At 47.8% G+C, this 18,885-nt stretch overlaps 2 protein-coding genes across 2 annotated transcripts in view; one reads left to right on the plus strand and one right to left on the minus strand.

The window, feature by feature from the left end:
• Positions 1 to 246: 246 nt before the first annotated feature.
• On the plus strand, positions 247 to 3,680 carry LOC128275384 (elongation of very long chain fatty acids protein 4-like). The gene is made up of 6 exons (XM_053013867.1): positions 247 to 456; positions 1,060 to 1,292; positions 1,386 to 1,548; positions 2,130 to 2,301; positions 2,973 to 3,100; positions 3,167 to 3,680. Exons 2-6 carry the CDS (start codon positions 1,108 to 1,110, stop codon positions 3,389 to 3,391), a joined length of 873 nt encoding a protein of 290 aa, XP_052869827.1. The 5' UTR covers positions 247 to 456; positions 1,060 to 1,107; the 3' UTR covers positions 3,392 to 3,680.
• A 7,188-nt stretch (positions 3,681 to 10,868) lies between these two features.
• Positions 10,869 to 18,885, minus strand: part of LOC128269134 (plasma membrane calcium-transporting ATPase 2) — a 12,733-nt gene continuing 4,716 nt past the window's right edge. The window contains exon 2 of the mRNA XM_053006507.1: positions 10,869 to 10,906. Within this exon, the coding sequence (XP_052862467.1) occupies positions 10,869 to 10,906 (38 nt within the window). The remainder of the gene's footprint in view (positions 10,907 to 18,885) is intronic.

Consider the following 18,885-nt stretch of genomic DNA (forward strand, 5'->3'; position numbering starts at 1 on the left):
GGTATCGGCGAACGCAACTCGAGTCGCGAAACCTGCCTCGAAGAAGCAAAAAACACGCGATCGCTATTGCCCACCGCCACCATCGCCACAACCGGCTCCGACGTTTCTCCGGCGAAAAATGTGCGCGCGCGAGCGACAAAAAAAAACAAGGTGCATTAATATCTGCATCGATCAGGGAAAATTTATTGTTGTTTTCTTTCCTGCCGGGCGTCGGGCCGCGATCGGCGTCATTGTTCATCGGCACGCCGAACCGTGCGCCACGCGATAGTCCGCTGTCCGTCCGTCGTCTGCGCGTGTGTTGTGTGTGCGTTGGAGAAGGAGTCAGCGGCGGGCAAGAAGTGGACAAATTTTGCACTTCAACGAAAACCGAACCGAACGAATTAAGAAATTGGCGCCAATCCGCACTCCGCACTCCGGGCTCTACCGTTAGCGACGGATTTTGACGGATTTTGCAAGGTAGCTTTCAGTTCGCCACCGGGGAGGGGAGGGGTTTGCATTTTTGGTTCTTCCGAAGCCAGAGTCAAAGTGAGGGCTTCGTGTGCGTGATTCGGACTGTGACAGTGTTCCGCAAGTTGTGACGAACTGAAAATCGGAAAAGCTCTGGTCCGTGTGACACTCTAGCCTTTCGTGAGTAGCTAATTCTTTGCTAGCCGCATTCTGAAGTCGTGGCAGCGTGGCCAACATCGCTAACGAGCCTAGCCATCGCCAAGCTGCTGGCGTTGGAAGTTTTCCGTACTGACCGCATTATTCTGCAGTACTCAGGATCACTGTCCTCAGTGCAGTTTGCGTGTGTGTGCAAGCGCGCGTGTGTGAGTTCTTGTGGTGGTTCAAATTATTATAGGCAGCACTTTTCGAGAAACCCAAAGCGTGGTGTTGTTGACGACTTCAACCTTTACGACAATCTCAAATAGACTTTCTCGATCATAATTCAAACGTTCTTGAATCTGATTTCGTTAGAAAATTAAACAATCAAGTGATCACCCGGGAATTTCGGAATTTATTCTATCAGCAGCTGTAAAACAATTTAAAACTCATTTAAAATTCATTCATGTTGTTCAGCTTCCGGTGGAGATTTGTTAACTGCCAACACCACGCGACACCGCGAAAATGGCGGCGACAAACATCAGCGAAAGCATCCCGTTCTACGACGTGTTCGGGTACTACGAGTGGACCCTGACGCTGGCGGACCCGCGGACGAAGGGCTGGCCGATGGTGGATTCCGTCGTGCCGACGCTCACCTGCGTGTGCATATACCTGTTCCTCGTCTGGATTGGCCCCAGAATCATGCGTGAGTAAGTGTCCCGCCCCCCATCACGTGTCTGGCTCCCACAACCCGGCCATTCCGGCGTGCAAAGTGTTGACATTCTTCTGCCTTCCCTCCGCAGCCGGAAACCGTTCGACCTCACCTCATTTCTGATACCCTACAACCTGGCCATGGCCCTGCTGAATCTGTACATCTGCCTGCAGCTCTTCGTGGGCTCGACCATGCGACGGTACAGCTACATCTGCGAACCGTGCCGGCAAAGCTTCGATCCGGCGGAACTGCGCGTAAGTACCGTCCGAGTGGATAAATTACACGTCCAGCTCGATTCGCTCGGATGTCGCACATCGAAAGCTCTTAATTACAGACGCGGTTCCAAATTTGGAGCGCGCTCGCTGATACGATCCACAACCAGTCCCCAGGACAGTCAGTCCCCGTGGGAAGCCACGGTGGACATGATTTATCAATTCGCCAGTGAACCAGCTCGACGGCGCATCCGACCGCTTCTCTCCTCGAGAGACATTAAAATGCCCTTTTTTTATGTATCGCTTCGCGATCGTGATGAATTTCTGTTTCCACTTTCTGCCCTAGGCCCGCCGGGCGGCCAAGGATGACGCTCCTTGAACAAAAGGGACGTGCCCTGCCTGCTTGGCGCTGCTGGTGGCGTCTTGTCTCTCTCGCTCGGAGATTTCACTTTCGTTCGGGGTTGGGCTCCGAAGCCGGAACTTCAAGTCACGGGGTCCCGCCAGTGGGCTTAATGGTTTCACGCAGCCAGATTTCTCTTTTTCCGCGTCGCGTTTCCTTTGCAATTCGTAGTCCTATTCGTGCGTTGCTGATCGTTGACTGATTTATTGCCCACTGATTGCAGATCGTCGACGCCGTCTGGTGGTACTACTTCTCCAAGGTGCTCGAATTCTCCGACACGTTCTTCTTCATCCTGCGCAAGAAGGACAATCAGCTGACGTTCCTGCACGTGTACCATCACAGCACCATGTTTTCGTTCTGGTGGATCGGCATCAAGTGGGTGCCCAGCGGAAGCAGTAAGTATACAGGGTGGTCCCGGGGGTCCCTTTTGATGCCTTAGGCTTTAATCCTATCGAAGGTGTGTGCAGGTGCTTCTCCAGTAACTAGCTTATGAAGGCCTACAACTTCAATGCTAACAGTTATTAGTTGCCATTATACAAAAAGCGTCATATAAAGCACAGTCCGGTCACTTAGAAATTACCAGTTACGCGTGAGCTTGAGGTTCACAATTAATTGCAAGGATCGTGTCCCATTTACAACCTGAGTGAGGCCTTATCCGAGACCAATTACAATCATTACACACGCTAATTGCATCCTTTATTACATCGACCCGCGACTACCGCAGATCGAAGCATTCAAAAGCCGCGGTTTATTGCAGTTCTTTACAGCGCTCGCCGCGCGGTGGCTTTTGAATATTATTAACTGCCAACGGACTGCACAATTGGTGGTCAAACATCAGCTCGTAGGCTTCGTTCCTTTTTGCGACAAATGACAAGCATTAATCGAACGCTCAGCGAAAAAGGATTAAAAGAGGGAAAAGCAACCATTTTGGCGGCGCCGACAAATCGGTCGCTTAAAATTTAACGCTATAATTTGTCACACTTGTAATGTACATCATTATGTTGGCGCCCGTAGCACCGAAACTTTCTTAATCGATTACGATGTTCTCTCTTGTTCCGCTTCGCAGCGTTCCTTCCGGCGATGGTCAACTCGTTCATCCACGTGCTAATGTACGCGTACTACGGTCTTTCCGCGGTCGGACCGCACATGAACAAGTACCTGTGGTGGAAGAAGTATCTCACGATCCTGCAGCTGGTAAGATCACGCACGAAGTCCACCCCACACGGGATTTTTAAAACCCATTTTCGTCTTCTGCCACAGATTCAGTTCACCGTCGCCATGATTCTCGGAATCAACGGAATCGTTACGGGGTGTGAGTTCCCGCTCTGGATGCACTACACGCTGATCGGTTACATGATCTCTTTCATCGTGCTTTTTGGCAACTTCTACGCCCAAGCATACCTGCAGGGCAAACCAATCCGGCAGTTCGAAATCAACTGCATCAACATGGGCGCCATCAAAGAGCCGAAGGAGAAATGCAACTAACAGTCAACGGCAGGGGACGACCCTCGAGGGGTCCTTCGTCTTCCCACCACCAAATGCTCCCGAGTCTCTACTAGGCACACTCCATCAGCTTCCATCTTCTTTTTCGCCTCTATCGATTCTTTTTGTACATTAATGTTTCCGATTGTCCCGTGCCAGGGCGCACGGTTGCGTTTTCTCTCGCGTTCCGTTTGGTAGGAAATTGATTAGGGATTGCTTCCGGCACGGTGGGCTTGTTTGTATGTAAGATGGCGACGAGAGCGGCAGCGAATTCAATAAAATAATTTTATGTAAAGTGAAAAACTATAGCACGTTTCCCGACGCCTAGTTTCCCGACGATTTACAAAGAAAATGCATTTTGGCAGTTAATTAATCAACACGAACTTTGCCTAAAGTTCCCGAATTCGAGCATAAAAGTCGCGAACGAAGAGTGTACATGAAATATTTCCATGTGCATCCCGCGACTGAAATAATTCAAGCTGCGTGCATTTGGCAAAAGTACGCAGCCACAAGAGGTTCAAATCCGTTAATGTGCCGTTAATAACCCTGCTTCAACGGGTCCTAGGGTTTTGGTTGGATTCTTGTCGCTGATTTCAAACTGGAACATACTTACCATGCAAAACTGTTATAATGCTTAGGTCCTAAACTATTTTTGAAACTAACCATACCATTCGGATTGCAGTGCAAAAGCAATCGTCCGCCAACTCTGGGATGTTTGTGTTTTTTTTGGGATGTATTTTTTCACCACTTTCATGTAGTTTAGTTTTTCTGGTTGTGTTCCTTTCTTTTTCAATGTAATATATCTATGATTTTAATTTTTAATAATTAATAACAATGTACAATAAAATCAATAATTTCATTTCATGTATCGCGTCGCGTTGTTCGCCTTTTACCATTTTTTTACCGTGTTTTCTTCACCGCGCCCCTTCCGTGTTCGGCACGGACCACCACCACATCAGTTTCCCTCTCCCGCTAGGTCCCGGACGTGTCCGTCCGTGTTTGACGAGGTGCCTTCCCGCGATGTTTTGGAACGTTACATTCGTCGTTACAAACCCGAGATTAAACCCCCTTTTTTGACCACGGGAAACAAGAACGCATTCGTGACACTGGTCTTCTCTAGCTTTTCGGCCCGCTCATCTCAACTTAAAGCTGCTTACAGCTGTTGTCCGCAAACGTCGTGAGAGTGTGTTCTGCTTAACCTCACAACTCGCCCGGTCAGTTCGGTTGTTTCTGTGGTTTGCGGTTTGCCCGTTTTGCCTTGGGATTCGCACACCGCGACACCGCGCGGTGCCGGATCTGGTTCCGGTTCCGGTACCGGCACCCCCGTTCGCGCGTTTACTCTATAGGCTCACGGCTTGTACGTTTTTGCGTTTAAGTTTTGCAGTTTTGGTTTGATTGGTTATTTTTTAAAGACTTTCCTCTCTTTAACTAACACGATTTGCTTTAACACGTTTTTTTGTGGTATTTTTTTAACTTTTGCTTTTTACCTTGTGGTTGTGGTTGCTTTGCCTACTGCGGTGTGTTCTGTTCTTTAACTCTCATCATTCGCCTTTCCACCTTTTTGGTTTTGTCTCATGCGTACGAGAGTTTTAGGTGTAACCGAGTTTTGTTTTTTTAGTTATGCTTTTTTACGCTACCTTTTTGATAAGACTAGGGGTTTTTTTCTTCTTTTTTATGCCACTCACCACACTTTCGCGTTTGCTGCCGTGTTGCACCGTTTTGCGTTTTTTCGTATGTTTATCTTTGTTTATTCAATAGTTTGGTTCCTTCGTTTTAAGATTTCTTTTTTTTGCATTTATCCTTTTACGTTTAGGTGTACTCAAAGGTTCTCACGCGGCTCCGAGCGGGGCTCCGAAGGCCCCCACCCACCGCCGTCGCTGGCCGCCCCTTTCGGTTTCCCAGATTTGAAAGATACCAAGACGGGTGACGAAGGGGAGCGAACGAGGAAAAGGAAATGAAAACACTCACAATACACACACACACACACACACACACAGAATTAGAAAAATGTTCTAATCTTACAGGAAATGCGTGTCCGACCCACCGCTCGCCCCCGCCCCGAAAGCCGGTGCCTGCCGCTGTTCCCGGGGTTCTCCAGTGGGTTCTCTGTTTTCGGTATTCTTTAATATTCACTCTTCACCGCGCATCAGCACCAAAGAAAGTTAGTACAAACCGTGCTGCTGGTCCTCTCGTCCGTGTCTCGAGGGCAGACGCGGATGGCAGGGAGAGCAAACGGTGCCAGTGAAGCACCAAACACACTACCAAAACGAACCAACGATCGAACGAACGAACGAACCTCCTCTTTCCTCCGCATAAGACTAATGTTTGTGGGTTGTCATCTTTCTCTCTAGTATTATAGGAACAAAACGTGTTTTAAAACGTTACTTTATGGGTGGGTATCTCTTACGATTTCTTCCTGTTTCTTCCTGACTAACGAACGCCGCGTCGCTCCCTGGGGATACTATTTTAGAGTGACCATAATAGTAGAGTAAGGGTCCTATTTTAGTACGTGTATGCTTTGTAATGGTGTCGGTCCGTGTGCTGATGAGCGGTCTATTTATGTTAATATCTAAAATTTACTTAATCATTCCTTTCGATCTCTCTCTCTCCTTCTCTCTGTCCTGCACTAGTAAGACTCCTCGATGGCAACACACACGCGTTATCCTTTTGTTTGTGGCCGCTCATATGGCGAACTGCTCGGTTTCCGGCTGTCGTTTAGGCGCCTTGCAACAAAGTGTTTTAGTATATGACCGCGTTAGACATTAGGTGTGTGCTGTGGATAGTTTACTGTGTGGGTTTTTTGAATAGTACCTCTACTTCTGCTGTCCGAGATTTTGATGGCAAACTGACTGACTGACGGTTCGATTCTGGCTTACACCTAATTCCTAACGGTTTTCGTTCGTGTCACCGTCGTCGTCGAGCTTTCGGGGGCCGGAAGGAGAAACTCGCTCGGAGAAAAGAAACCATAACGTAAACGCACTCAAGATCGAGAAAGAGGTACACTAGAAAATTACACTAACTTACAAGATTTACATACACGCACTTCTTTTCTTAAAGCTTTTTGTTTAAGTAAGTTTAGTCGAACTTTTACAGCTCTATCAGTACACGGGAAGAGACAGAGACACGAGAGACAGAGCGAGACAGAGAGAGTGAGAGAAATGGAGAGAGTATATAGATAGGGATACTAGCATAAGTAAGTAAGAGGGATGCGAAAGGCAACAGGCAGAAGAGATCGAAAAGGCACGGTGGGGAGAGTTAAGCAGAATATAAGCCAATAAAGTGGACCAACCCAACGAATGAACCAAGTTGAAGTTGATCACGATCACAGTGAAGTTGAGAAACAGAAATGGGAAGTGTCGAGTGTGACAGTTTAGGCACATATGTTTGAATCTTACTGAAGTACTCCGCACACGCTCACGCTCTCTCGCCGGACCGTGTGTCGAACCGGAAGCGCCCATCGGCTACAAATATGAAGAAAATGAAACGATTAAATCATTATGAGTGAATATGAGTAGTAGAAGAAATCAAAACGGGGAACGTTATCCGAATCATGGGAGCAAACACACACCAAAACCTGTGCTTTCCAGGTGCCGTGCCCATGGAAACGCGTCGCGTCCAAGTAACCCTTTTTGCTATTGCTCTTGCGCCCTTTGCCGAGGATGATGGCCGACGGTAGAATATATTTAACTCCTGTGTACTGTGGTGTAAGGTATTTTGCGTACGCACTATTAACTTTACTTTGGTTTTCCCTCTACTTTATGCCTTAGGTATATACGCGGGGTGTGTTGGGGGGTATGTGTGGGTTTGTTCGTCTAATTCTTTTGCCCATTCCGTCTGCTAAGGTGTAGTGTGTAAAGAGTAGTTGTTGCGTGCGTGAATGATCAGCGTTGATCACAGCGTTGATGACCAGTTCGGTTGAACGTTGCGCAGCGTGCAAAGGAGAACTAGGCTACCCAATTCTTTTTAACCCAAAACCCAACGCCCGGTGGTGGGCCCGTTACGCTGAAAGCTCAACAATACTCGCTAGAGATTATGTACACAACGCAACGCAACGCAAACACAACACGTGCCAGAGAAAGTCCGGCCTAGATGCCGGGCAACTTGGGCAAAACAGACGAGCCGCCGCTCCAAGCACTACATACTAAACAACTCGAACTTATAACTCATATAATATGCGCGGGCGCGCGCGCGCCACTCTCCGCGATTATCGAGAATACGTTTTGACCCTATCCTTGTGAACTGATTTGATTACTTGTGTTTGCCCTCGTGTCGCGTCTCCCCTTTGTCTTATCGCCTATAAGTATTTGCCGTTGTTTGTTCTCTCCCACGCGTTCTCTCGTGTGTGGTGTGTGTTATCGACTACGATTTACTAGAAAATTTCATTGCCATTTTGCCCTCCGTCTCTGCGAGAGCGCGCGCATTCGCCGACTAATCGAATTAGAATAATTTATTTTACAACCCTCCCGACCCGTGCTGTGCTGTGCTGTGCGCTCCTTATGCTGTGTGTCCTCCTGGGCGCGTCCTGCTGGGCGTGCTCGGTCGTCAAACATCTTCGCTTGCAGCATCCGGAACCCCCGCGAACGCTCGGGCTGGAAACGGAAAGTGGTGCCACTGGGGCGTATCATCCGACGAGAGAACGGAGAGAATAATGTACAAAAAGGGGTCAAAAAGGGGCTAGCAAACTCAGCAACAACGCGTGAACAACAATGAAGGAAGCAGGTCACGGGCGTCAGGATTCGATTGCAGTGACGCCGCCTGCAAGGAGGAAAATATGGCGGGCGAGGGGTTAACCAGCGCGGGGACACTTCAGTTCGGTTCCACAGCATGCCCCCCGGTTCTTCAAATCACCGTCGACGATCAGCTAGCTTACGGGGGATTGCCGCCGCTTGTTTGTTTCCGTTTTTTTGGTTTGTTTCCATTTGCCTTATGTCTGTTGTTTGGTGTTACGTTTAGCTTACCGGCACTTTAAATCATGCCACCATGGGTTAATGTGCCGCCCCTCACGGGATACGTGCAACGAACCTCGCGCTTGGAATCGTGTGTGCCTAGTTTTTATCGTACTTTGTTTGGTTTTACTTTGGGTTGGTAAAGGGTGGCTACACACTACAGGCTACGTTGCAGGCTACGAGTTTACTACGCCCAGCAATACGATTGCTATAACATTATCCCTTACCCTCTAGATCGCTTATTTGGTTGGTTTGCTCACCGTGTGGTTAGCTATAGATTAATGTTACTTGCCTAAATCGCCTGCGCATCTCTCCCTGTGGATGCTTCTTCGCACGTGCTCAATTTGCTAGTTTCATAGTTTCTACGCGCTACTATACTGGCGGCTACGGCCGGAAAGGGGACTTTCAAGTTGTGTTTCCTCTGCACGCTCTTCGGAAGAAGCTCATCCACGTCTCATCACGCTTCCGCGCTGCCCAATAAAAATGCCTATCACTACACTATCAGTATCGACTACACCGATGCGGTTTGTGGTATCCAATCGTCACTGCTCCTCGATCTTTACGCAGCGTTTTCTTGTGACCAAATGTTTTAAGCACGTTTGAAGGGGAACGCCACGCCCGATGGGGCACGCGCGTGCGCTTGGAAGGATCGCGGACTGGGAATGGTTCAAACTCGAAAGCACCCCGTCGATCGCGCCCCCTGCTGCTGATTGTGACTAGAAAAAACCCGAGCCCCGTCCGGGAATCCGGTGCGGTGATTTATACATTTGTTTTAATTGTCCATTATTTTGCTACGCACGCGATCCACATTGATCCAACCCGTCCAAAGTATCAACAAACGCATCCTGTCGTCGCAAAGAACAGGAAACGGCCCCCCTCTGGTTTTTGGTGTGGTTCCCTGTCCACTGTACACAGCAGCAGTCGTCTCTCCGTCGCGTCGCATCGTGTCCAGTGTCCAGTCTGGCTAAGTCTAACGGGAGGGCCCCATGATCGGGTACTTCTTACGCGAGTAGAAATTTTTGTAACCTCTAGCTTAGTAACTTGGTAGTGCTTGCTTGTGATGCTCCAACTTTGCACAGGAGAAGGCATATTACAGCTACTCGCAGTGTCCTCCCGTCCATTGTTTTCCTACTCTAGCTAAACGAAAGAAAATCCGAACGCCAGTAATGCTTACATGCTTAACGCCTAACGTAAACGAAAACATCAACCGGAAACGTGAAACAGTAGTTCTTGCATGTGCACACACACACACACACACACGCACACTCGGGGACTCGTTCATTCCCATATCGCAGTCATTCAGCCACCAGCTCACGCAAATACTTACGATCGATCGACACAACGCGCGCGATTCTTTTCAACCTATCGAACTTTTCTTTGCAGCACGATCGATCGAGTGCGACTCTACACACACGCACACACACACACATACACACACACACACACACGCACACACACACTTACAGAAGCGATTCCGTTTCCGACGGCACCACGACTAGGCGGCAAGGTCTACGCGCCGCCCGCCGTTTCGCAAGGTCCGTTGGTCCTCGCGAAACTATCACAGATCTTCACACGCTCCGCACCGGGCACCGCACCGGCCTGTGGTCCAAAGGTATGCTACTCTCATTCTAACCTTCTCTCCCCCCCTCTCCCTCTGCCTGTGCTCGTCCGTGGAATTTGTCCAATACTGATACACTCTCCTTTCTGATTCTTGCGTGCGTCCATCGGAACGGAATCGGGCAAGCGACCTGATTGATTACCTCCCCTTCCGGGTGTCCTGCCTGCCTGCCTGCCTGCCTGCCGCTTATTGCTTTGATCAGTGGTGAGTTTGGGGTCCCTCACCACGCCACACGCCATCATCGTGATCACGCTCCTGAGCCCTTCCGGTGGTGGTGGTGGTGGTTGGCCGTTGTTGTCCACGATCGATCACAATTTGTAGCGTTTTGTTCGCTCACCGCCATACTAAAAAGGAACTCGAACTCATTAACTTTTAACCCCCCCTCGGATAACCGAGAAACGGAACTGATAACGCTACGGATCGCAACGATTCAAACGGTCAAAAAGCTCCTCTTGACGGGCAGTTTATGTCTTCGCTACCTTCCGGTTCGTCGCTTACGAAGCTAACGATTTTTTCGTTTGTTTGTTGGTCCTTGATTGACCCCTAGGACCTTCGATCTGCACCTCCCCTATTGCCTACGGATCCTTTCTTACAATCTTACTTTACACACACACACCTTCCTCTGTCAATGCTTCGTCCATTCCAACCGAGACGAAAACCGAGTGTTTTCTCCTGTCTCCGTGTAGGCGTGTGCGTGTGTGTGTGTTGTGTGTGTGTGTGTGTGCACGTGTTCGGATTCGTTTCGGAGAACCGCGATCGCGAACCCTTTTGCGCCCACCGCCCCATGCGAGTTCTATCGCTCTCGTTTCTATTGTTCTTGCTTCCGCGTTCGCTTTTTTTTTTGTTTGCACGGTTCGCTTGCCTATGTGTGTGTCTGTGTTTCACCACATACTAGAGCAAAGGAAGGAATCTGATTTTAAACTGTTGTCGATTTTGTCCAAACCGCGAATTTTTCTGCAAGAAATTAAAAGAAAAGGAAAATTGAGAGAGAGAAATTTCAGTTAAAGTCAGATTGGTTTGTTTTGTTTTTTTTTTGTTTCATTTTGGGATCTGGGAATTGGCCGGATAGGGGTGCCGGGGGGGGTTGCGGAGGGTTCTTTTTTCGGGGTCACATTGGGAATATGAACACGGGGAAAGTTGTTAGTGTCCATTAGAGATAGCATTTGCAGAAGAGAGATAGGGGATAGAGGACAGAGTTTAGAGAGAGAGAGAAACAGAGAAATATTTATATTTATATATATTTAGGTGAGCGTAAGTGTGTGTATGTGTGTATATATATAGAGCGAGAGAAAAGGATAGCAATGATCGGAGACCATATGTAGCCGATTCTCCTTCGAGCGTGCTTTGAGAGAAACAGATTCAGCGGAGAAGAAGAAACGTGGAAAAAGTGAGTAAAGAAACGTGTGACATAAAGAAAAGTTTAAAAAAGGGAAAAGAAAGGGAAAGTAAAGTCAAAAACAGAACTAGAAATAACAAAGAGAAGAGTTAAACGGAAAGAGAAAAATAGGCGATTATAGCATAGAGTCTCTGTAGGGCAGTGGATAGATCATCGTAAAGAACTGTGCAGAGGGAAAAAGGACAGTAGAGAGAAGATTAGTGGAAAAAGAGGGAATCGCAATCTCCTTGCGGTTGCAAATGGCAATAACACAAACCCTTGCCAACAACAAACAGTGTGTGTGTGTGTGTGTGCCAAAAGGTAGTGGTGACGGTGGTTGATAGAAACCCAACCCCGAATCGGTTATATTCACTGCGTGCTATACATCGGATGAAACGTGACGGCCAGATATCGTGAGTTGCGGGATGCTGAACGATTGGTCCTTGTTGCAATCAACAAAAGAAAACCCCGTTCTGGTGCTTCTGCCTTTAAAACATTAACCACAAAACATTCAACAGGGGGGCTAGAGGTTCGATTAGTTACAGCGCTTTGTACAACGAATAACCGAGGTCAAAGTGACAATTGGTAAAAGAAACTTAGAAACACCATGTAATAGGGAGCTGTTAATGGGATTGTTACATGGGAGAGAGGTCAAACGATAGAGAGGACGATTGGGTGACCGCAGTGAGCGCGCGGAAACAGGCGCTTCCAAAATTCAATTCCCTCATCTGGCCAGTGTACATTTCTAGTAGTTCCGAAAGGAGATTAGGACTAAGCCGCACAAAAAAGGGGAGAGAGTGAGAGTAAGTCATTATCTTCAGCGAAGAAGAAAGAAGTTTTAGAAGTCGGCCAAGCAAGTTGGAGTTAGTTAGGCACAGAACCGAAACAGGATGTCGGTGTACAGGGTACAGGAAGTGACACGGAGAGAATGAAGAAAAAGGGGGGATTGTGAAGTGATGGGGAGGGATTTCGGAGGAGGGATCATGAGGGATAGAAACAAAAGACAGCGAAATAACAGGTTTAACGAAATAAAGTAGAAACAGACTTTTTCATTCTAGCGTTACAGTTGCCGTGGGCCCGGAAAACGGTTCGGCCCGCAGCTTCCGTCGGGCAGCTTCACGATTTTCACGAAACTCCGGATCCGGAATCTACTACACGCGGAGCAGAGTTCGAAAATCGGAACCACCCGACCGGCCGCCGGCTAATTACTGGCCACCGTGGCCCCACGAACGCTGGTGAGTGTTCTTTTTTTTGTTGCGTGTATGCTCTAAACAAAACAACCAATTATGTTGTGGCTTGAGGTGGTAGTTATGGTAACAAACGATCAAGAGTAGTTTCACAGAGGTGTTTTGACCGACAGAGAGACATATACGAGGTTGTGTGTCAGAAACCGGGACGGAACGATAGTGTCAAAATAGGAAACAGACATAGTAGACACGTAATAGATGCACAGAATACAAAACGACATCGTACAAGAAAAGTGGGACAAAAATAGGAACGTAAGGAAAACGTCGTCGTTCCAACCTTAAAACGAGCAATATCGAAGGAGAATCAGACGGGACAGAATTGAAAACAACGGACTGGCAATTGAAAAATGATATGGACAGAGAAGAGTGAAAGAGGATAGTGAAACACAAACTTCCATCGATACATTCAGAGAAAAAAGGAGCCAAATGAAGACTGACACTGACAGAGAGAGAGAGAGAGCAACAAACAGGGTACGAAACGGAACGAAAGGGGAACAGTTAGTTGATCGGTTTTCCTTATGGAAAAGTCGGTTTAGAGTTGGTGGATTTAGTTTCCGGGCGCGTGTGTGTACGCATGTAATGTAATTTCCTGTGTCAGCGAAAGCGAAGAAAGAGAAGAAAATCAAGCAACATAAAGACTGTCGGTAAACGCTATCTGATAACCCTCCAAGGATAACTTCTTCAGTTTTACGCGTTGCAGACATCTGCATTTTGCGGTTGCGTGTCCAATCGTTCCCGAATGCCAATCGCGAAACAGTGCACACCCAACACCCGGCACTGCCAGTCCTTCAGAACACCTTCCCGGGGAGTCGCTTGTCGAGCGTTCGTCGTCGCCAGTAACCGCAAATTATAATACGTTCCGAAGCGAGCGCGAACTGTTTAACTTTACGAGCGGAGCTTAACGAAGTATACAAAATACAAAACCATACCAAACTATTAACTAAACTCGTAGGTTAATTCCGAGCAAACGCATCCAACCAACAGCAAGATAAATACAGTGAACAACAACAGCCTATATGGAAAGAAGAGGGCAACAACAAGCAATTCATTAGGCGGTTTTGTTTGCTTCGCACCGCGGCGTTAAACTATGCGTGTGGGTCTACGTAATCGTGTGTGTGTGTGTCGATGAGTGTGTGATTGTTGTGTGTCTAATTATTCTAGTCTCTAAGTCTACATCTTGCCACTAACAGGCCATTCATCTGATGCGCAGGCTGCTATGTTCTAACATTGAAACTGGATGCGGCAATCGGTTTTTATCGGTTGGGATAGGAAGCGCACACACATGCACACACTGCACTCCTCGTTTGCATGTGTGTGCGTTCCTCACAGGAGTCTCATCGATGCAAAATTAGCCGCTCATGCCAAATGGTCCCTAGGGTTTAGCTATCCACTACTAACGTCGACGCTACGCGCTCTCTACGGCAGCTATGGCGGCGATGCCTTCATTCGCGGCTTATAAGTAGTGAAATAAGGAAACGTTCGGTGAGCTTGATGTGAGGTAGGCCAAGGTACAAGGCACCCCTGTTTCGTGTGGCTGCGAAGCGTTTAATGACGGAGGTTGGCACCCGGTGGTGGTGAAACAGTGACCATGTCTCTCTGGGCTAATTACCATCGGTTTGTACAATCAAACGCTACCAAAACACAGTGCTACTGGACAACCGAGGGATTGGATTATTTACACATCGACATAATAATATAGGGGTGGAAAGGATGTACACTACTGATGATCGATCACTGAGCGCTGTATAATTTGGAAAGGGGATTGTTGACTTACGAAACGAACCTGACACACCTTCGGCCACTTCGAAACGCTACAACATAAACGCGCACCTTATCCCCCTCGGATTGCCCCCGGGTCCCGGGTCATATGTCGTGGTGGATCAATGGATCTAATGGTTTCGGTGCCGTCGATATCGATATTTATACGCACACACACACAGAAAACGTTCTTCAAACTCAAATTGCATACGCTATTTCCGATTGACACACTGAGTGAGTTTGGTTCCGATTAGAGAAACGATAGCCACCACCGCTCCACCGCCTGGGGGTGAGGTGGCCGGGCCTTTTTTGTAGGCCGAACGCCAGAGTGCACACATGCATCTAACGACATAACACAGAGAAACAGAGAAACAGAGATCAAATGAACGAACACGAAGACTGTACATATCCCGGCAGTTCATCCCTATCAGCCCCGCGCCGGGGATTGGTACATTGATTTTTGGTGACTTTTGGTTTCGGTACTTTTCAATCCTTTTTGTTCCGTATCCGTAGATTTCAATTGAGGCCAATCCGTGTGGTGTCCCTAGCGCCCCTAGCATCATCACCGACCAGCGCACGCCCCTATTGTTGGTGACGGACTCTCCCGACGAATACGTGTGTGCGTGCGTGTGTGTGTGTGCATGTGTGTGCCCACTGTTTGTGATCAGTAGTCGTTGGTGTTGGTTGTTTGCTCCCTTCGTGAATCGGTTCTGTTCGGTTCTATCGGTTCTGTTCGCAGCCTGCTACTATTACACTATATTGTGCTCTACTACTCTAGCATACGCGATCGCGGTGCGCGCTCTCTCCCTCTCTCGGTTGCTCTCGACTCCCGTTAGCGCATCTGTGTTGCGAGCTTCAGCGGCAGCGGCATCTCTTGTGCGGTTAGTAATGGGGGGTTTTGAGTGTTTTAAGACGCTTCTCTTTTTGTGGCTAAAATAAAAACAAAAAACAAATTAACAACAAAATACGAATACGAAACAAAAGATGCGGTAGGATGCGGTACAACAAAATCAAATTCGCGCTACAACTAGCATTGCCTAGCTGAAATAAAAAAAAAGAAAAGAAAATCATATTAACAATAAAGAAAAATAAACCAAAATGCACAATCGAAACCAAAACACATCGGGTTAAGAGGGAAAACATACAAAAAATACCAACAACACAGAGACACAGACAGAGAGAGAGAGGTACAGATATATGTACAACGGGCGTGACAACAACAGAGCGGACAAACACGGGGGGCGGGAAAGAAAAAGGATGGTAACACATCGGTTCAGAGCGGACACAAAACGTGATCGGATTTCTGAGAGGACCAAACATAGCCAAGAACGAAAGTACCGGGAGCATAAACACACACACTTACGGGGGCCATTCCAAAGGGAGAACTCAAATGAATCAAACATTAAGTCAGCCGCTGTCGAACGTAACCGCGGGGGTCCCGCGGGAGGGGTCCTACTCGCTCTAAACGTTTACAATCTAAATTTCGGTCGGATGTATGGGGTTTTAAAAAATGTTATTTTATTGTTTCTTTTTTGTCCGGTTATCAAGGGCTCAAAAGCAGCGGAGGTCTTTCATTTCTTTGCTTTTCCTGTGATGGATTTCCACACCTGAACAACTACTTCCTGTTTTTTATTTCATAAACAAATTAAAAACACACTGTTTAATTCTTCCCTCTCGGGGCTCTCTTGCTGCTCTGTTTGCTGCTGCCGTTTCCGTTTTTTTTTCTCCTAAGACTAAAAGGCGATCGTTTTTTCGTTAGAATTGCGCGTGCACGGTACACACGGAGTTTGCCAGCGGTCACGCGGTCGGAACACACGGTTATGAGGCAAATCCTAGCAGAGAGGCGGCCGACGTGGGGCCGCGCTGGGGACGCTTAAAATTAGCGGGAAGAGGACGAACACTTAACGAACGAAATAAGAATGAAACTGCGGCCGAGGCCGAGAATGTGGCCAAGCGCGCGCGCGCGCACAGTTTGCCACACAGCAGACATGCAGCTGATTGAGTGTGGTAAGTTGTGATCCCTCGATCCTCGATCCTTCAATCCTTCATTATAGTGTTACAGAAAATAAATAATTAATTCCTCGGCTCGGCTTCGGGCGAAGAAGAAGTACATACGCATGCACGAAGGTCTACAACCGGACACATTCCCTCTCTCTCTCTCTCGCTCTCTTTTTACTTTTAGGATCGATCGATCGCTCGTGCAAACACTGTGTGTGCGTTGGTTTTAGATATTTCTTATCACTCCTCTCTCTCGCTATCGCTATCTTCCTTCCTTATTGAAATAATTTGACAAAACACGGCGGCGATAGGATCGCGTGTTCGTGTTCGTGTTGGATACGCTCCAATGTACAGTGTGGACACACACCAAACGTGCTTGTGAAGAGAGTGGCGGGATCGAAGGGAGAGGTGATTAATAATTAATTAAGGCGTACAGCTTAAACTAGGTAACAACAACAATAACAACAACATCAACGAGGATAGCAACAACCGCGGGAAGCCAGCAACAACACCAACTCTTCCTAGCGCCGTAGCGTCGTCGACCCGAGAGGGAAGCTATCGGTTATTCTTGTTTAGGGGCCCGTGTGTAAAAGGTTCGACAACGCTGGCCTCTCTCTCGGTCGTCCTTGCCTAACCTTCGCTATATCGTGCTGCCCTAGCGCGCCTCTTCCCGGCGACCTTGTCCTTGTCCATCAAAACCCACACGGGGAGCACACGCAAAAGGTCAATATAGTAATACTACTCCAGCCAAGTTCATATCCTGCCTTCCTCCTGCCTGCCGGCGATGTTAGTAGAGGGGTGCTTTCGGTTCGCTTTCTTTTCGCGTACGGGAATCGGGTGCCGCGGTGCGCGTTAGTATCATTAATTTGCTTCTTCTTTTAGTGGCGCGTTGGGGACTAATCCGTCGTTAGTGCGCCGAGTGTGATATCGTGCGTGCAGTGGTTTCACTCGCAGAATGAGACTTTAAAGATACTGGGTGTAGGACACATCGTGAAGTGGGCAAAGGTTGTCCGCTAACATTCGCAAAGAGTTTCGCAAAGGTAAAAGATTGCTTCAAACGTGAACGTGAACACCTAGAATGCTACAGCACACACGAAATTAAGAACGAGGTACATTCGTATACGATTTTCAATTCCATCCATTCCGGCTCCCCAGTGCCCGTGTGGCTAACGAATGGCGCCGTCGGCAAGGCTTCGATTGTATTCAAGTAGAGGCAGTAACACACACAAAACCTCTGCTCTCCATCTGGACGAATGATTAATAAGGAGCAAAGTTTTAAGAAATAAAGTGTAAAACACACGCGCAAAAACACACAGAAATGAACCATGCGGCGGCTCTCCTTTTTTCGGGGGGGACCGAGCGGGCGCAAACGAAACGATCAACCCGGACGACCGGCGGGGGGACCGAGGGATTAGTGTTGGTTTATGGCAAAGACGAGGAGCCTCATCAGATCGCGCCACTTTCTTATCGATCGATCGTGCTGTTACACTTTTGTGTTTTGCTGTGTGGACAATCAATCAATCAATCAATCGGTCAATCAATCAATCAATCAATCATAACACGCTTGGCTACTAAAGCTAACAACATACACAGAGAAAGAGAGAAAGGTAGCAGCACATACAGTATTTAACATCATACAACACTACGAAAATGGGGGATATTGGTACCACACACAATCGGGCGGGAAAATAGCCACACAGCACACAACGCGAGTGCGAACTTAAAAGGGGAATTCGTAAACAAAAAAGGCAAAATGGCAAAGAGTGAAACAAAATAAGGTAACCGTTGAAACAAAAGAAAAGGAACAGAAAGGATAAGACAGCAACAAATCGAAATAAGAACGAAACCGAAAAGACTATTTTGCGGCGCGCCGTTCTCCGTGTGTATTTGAACCATCTGTGTGTTTCCAAAGTCCCCCCTCTTTTGAAGGTCCCAAAAGTCAGGGCCAGGACTTTGATCGAATCAACGAGTCAAACGAGGCTCTCTCGGGGGGTTCCTACCCTGTTGGACCGTGTAAGATACCGATCGCGATCGCGGTGCCCTGTGCCATTCAAGTTTTAAGTCTAATCACCGGTCCTCGTCCTGTGTCCGTGTGCGTGCGTGTCCGTATAGAAGTGTCCCTTTGGTCCGGCGATCCGGCGAGTTAGCGAGCGGCGTGCTTACGTCACCACCGGTGGATGTATGCTGATCGTTCTTGTGTTCGTTCCATAATCTGATCGATTGTGGTAAAAAGGTAAGAGCGTCACGTTAACGCCGATCGGACCACGTCGTGTGTTATTCACTTCCAACCCCGTTCCAACACCAGTAACAGTGTTAGTGACTCTGTGTGCGTGTGTGTGTGTGTGTACGAGTGTGTCGGTGCGTCGGCTTGATTAATTCCTATCCTCCTCCTCTGTGTGCCTCTCTTACGCTATTAAAAAAAACACAAACTATTATGTTGTAAACGTGTGTGTGTGCTTAAAGGTTTTAAATTACTATACGTTAGTGTTGTTGTGACTCCTTACATAGTTGCAATGTTTTATTCGATAATAACTTTAAACACTATCCTAACACTC

Source organism: Anopheles cruzii, chromosome 2 (genome assembly GCF_943734635.1).
Source record: "Anopheles cruzii chromosome 2, idAnoCruzAS_RS32_06, whole genome shotgun sequence".
Classification (NCBI taxonomy): Eukaryota; Metazoa; Arthropoda; class Insecta; order Diptera; family Culicidae; genus Anopheles; species Anopheles cruzii.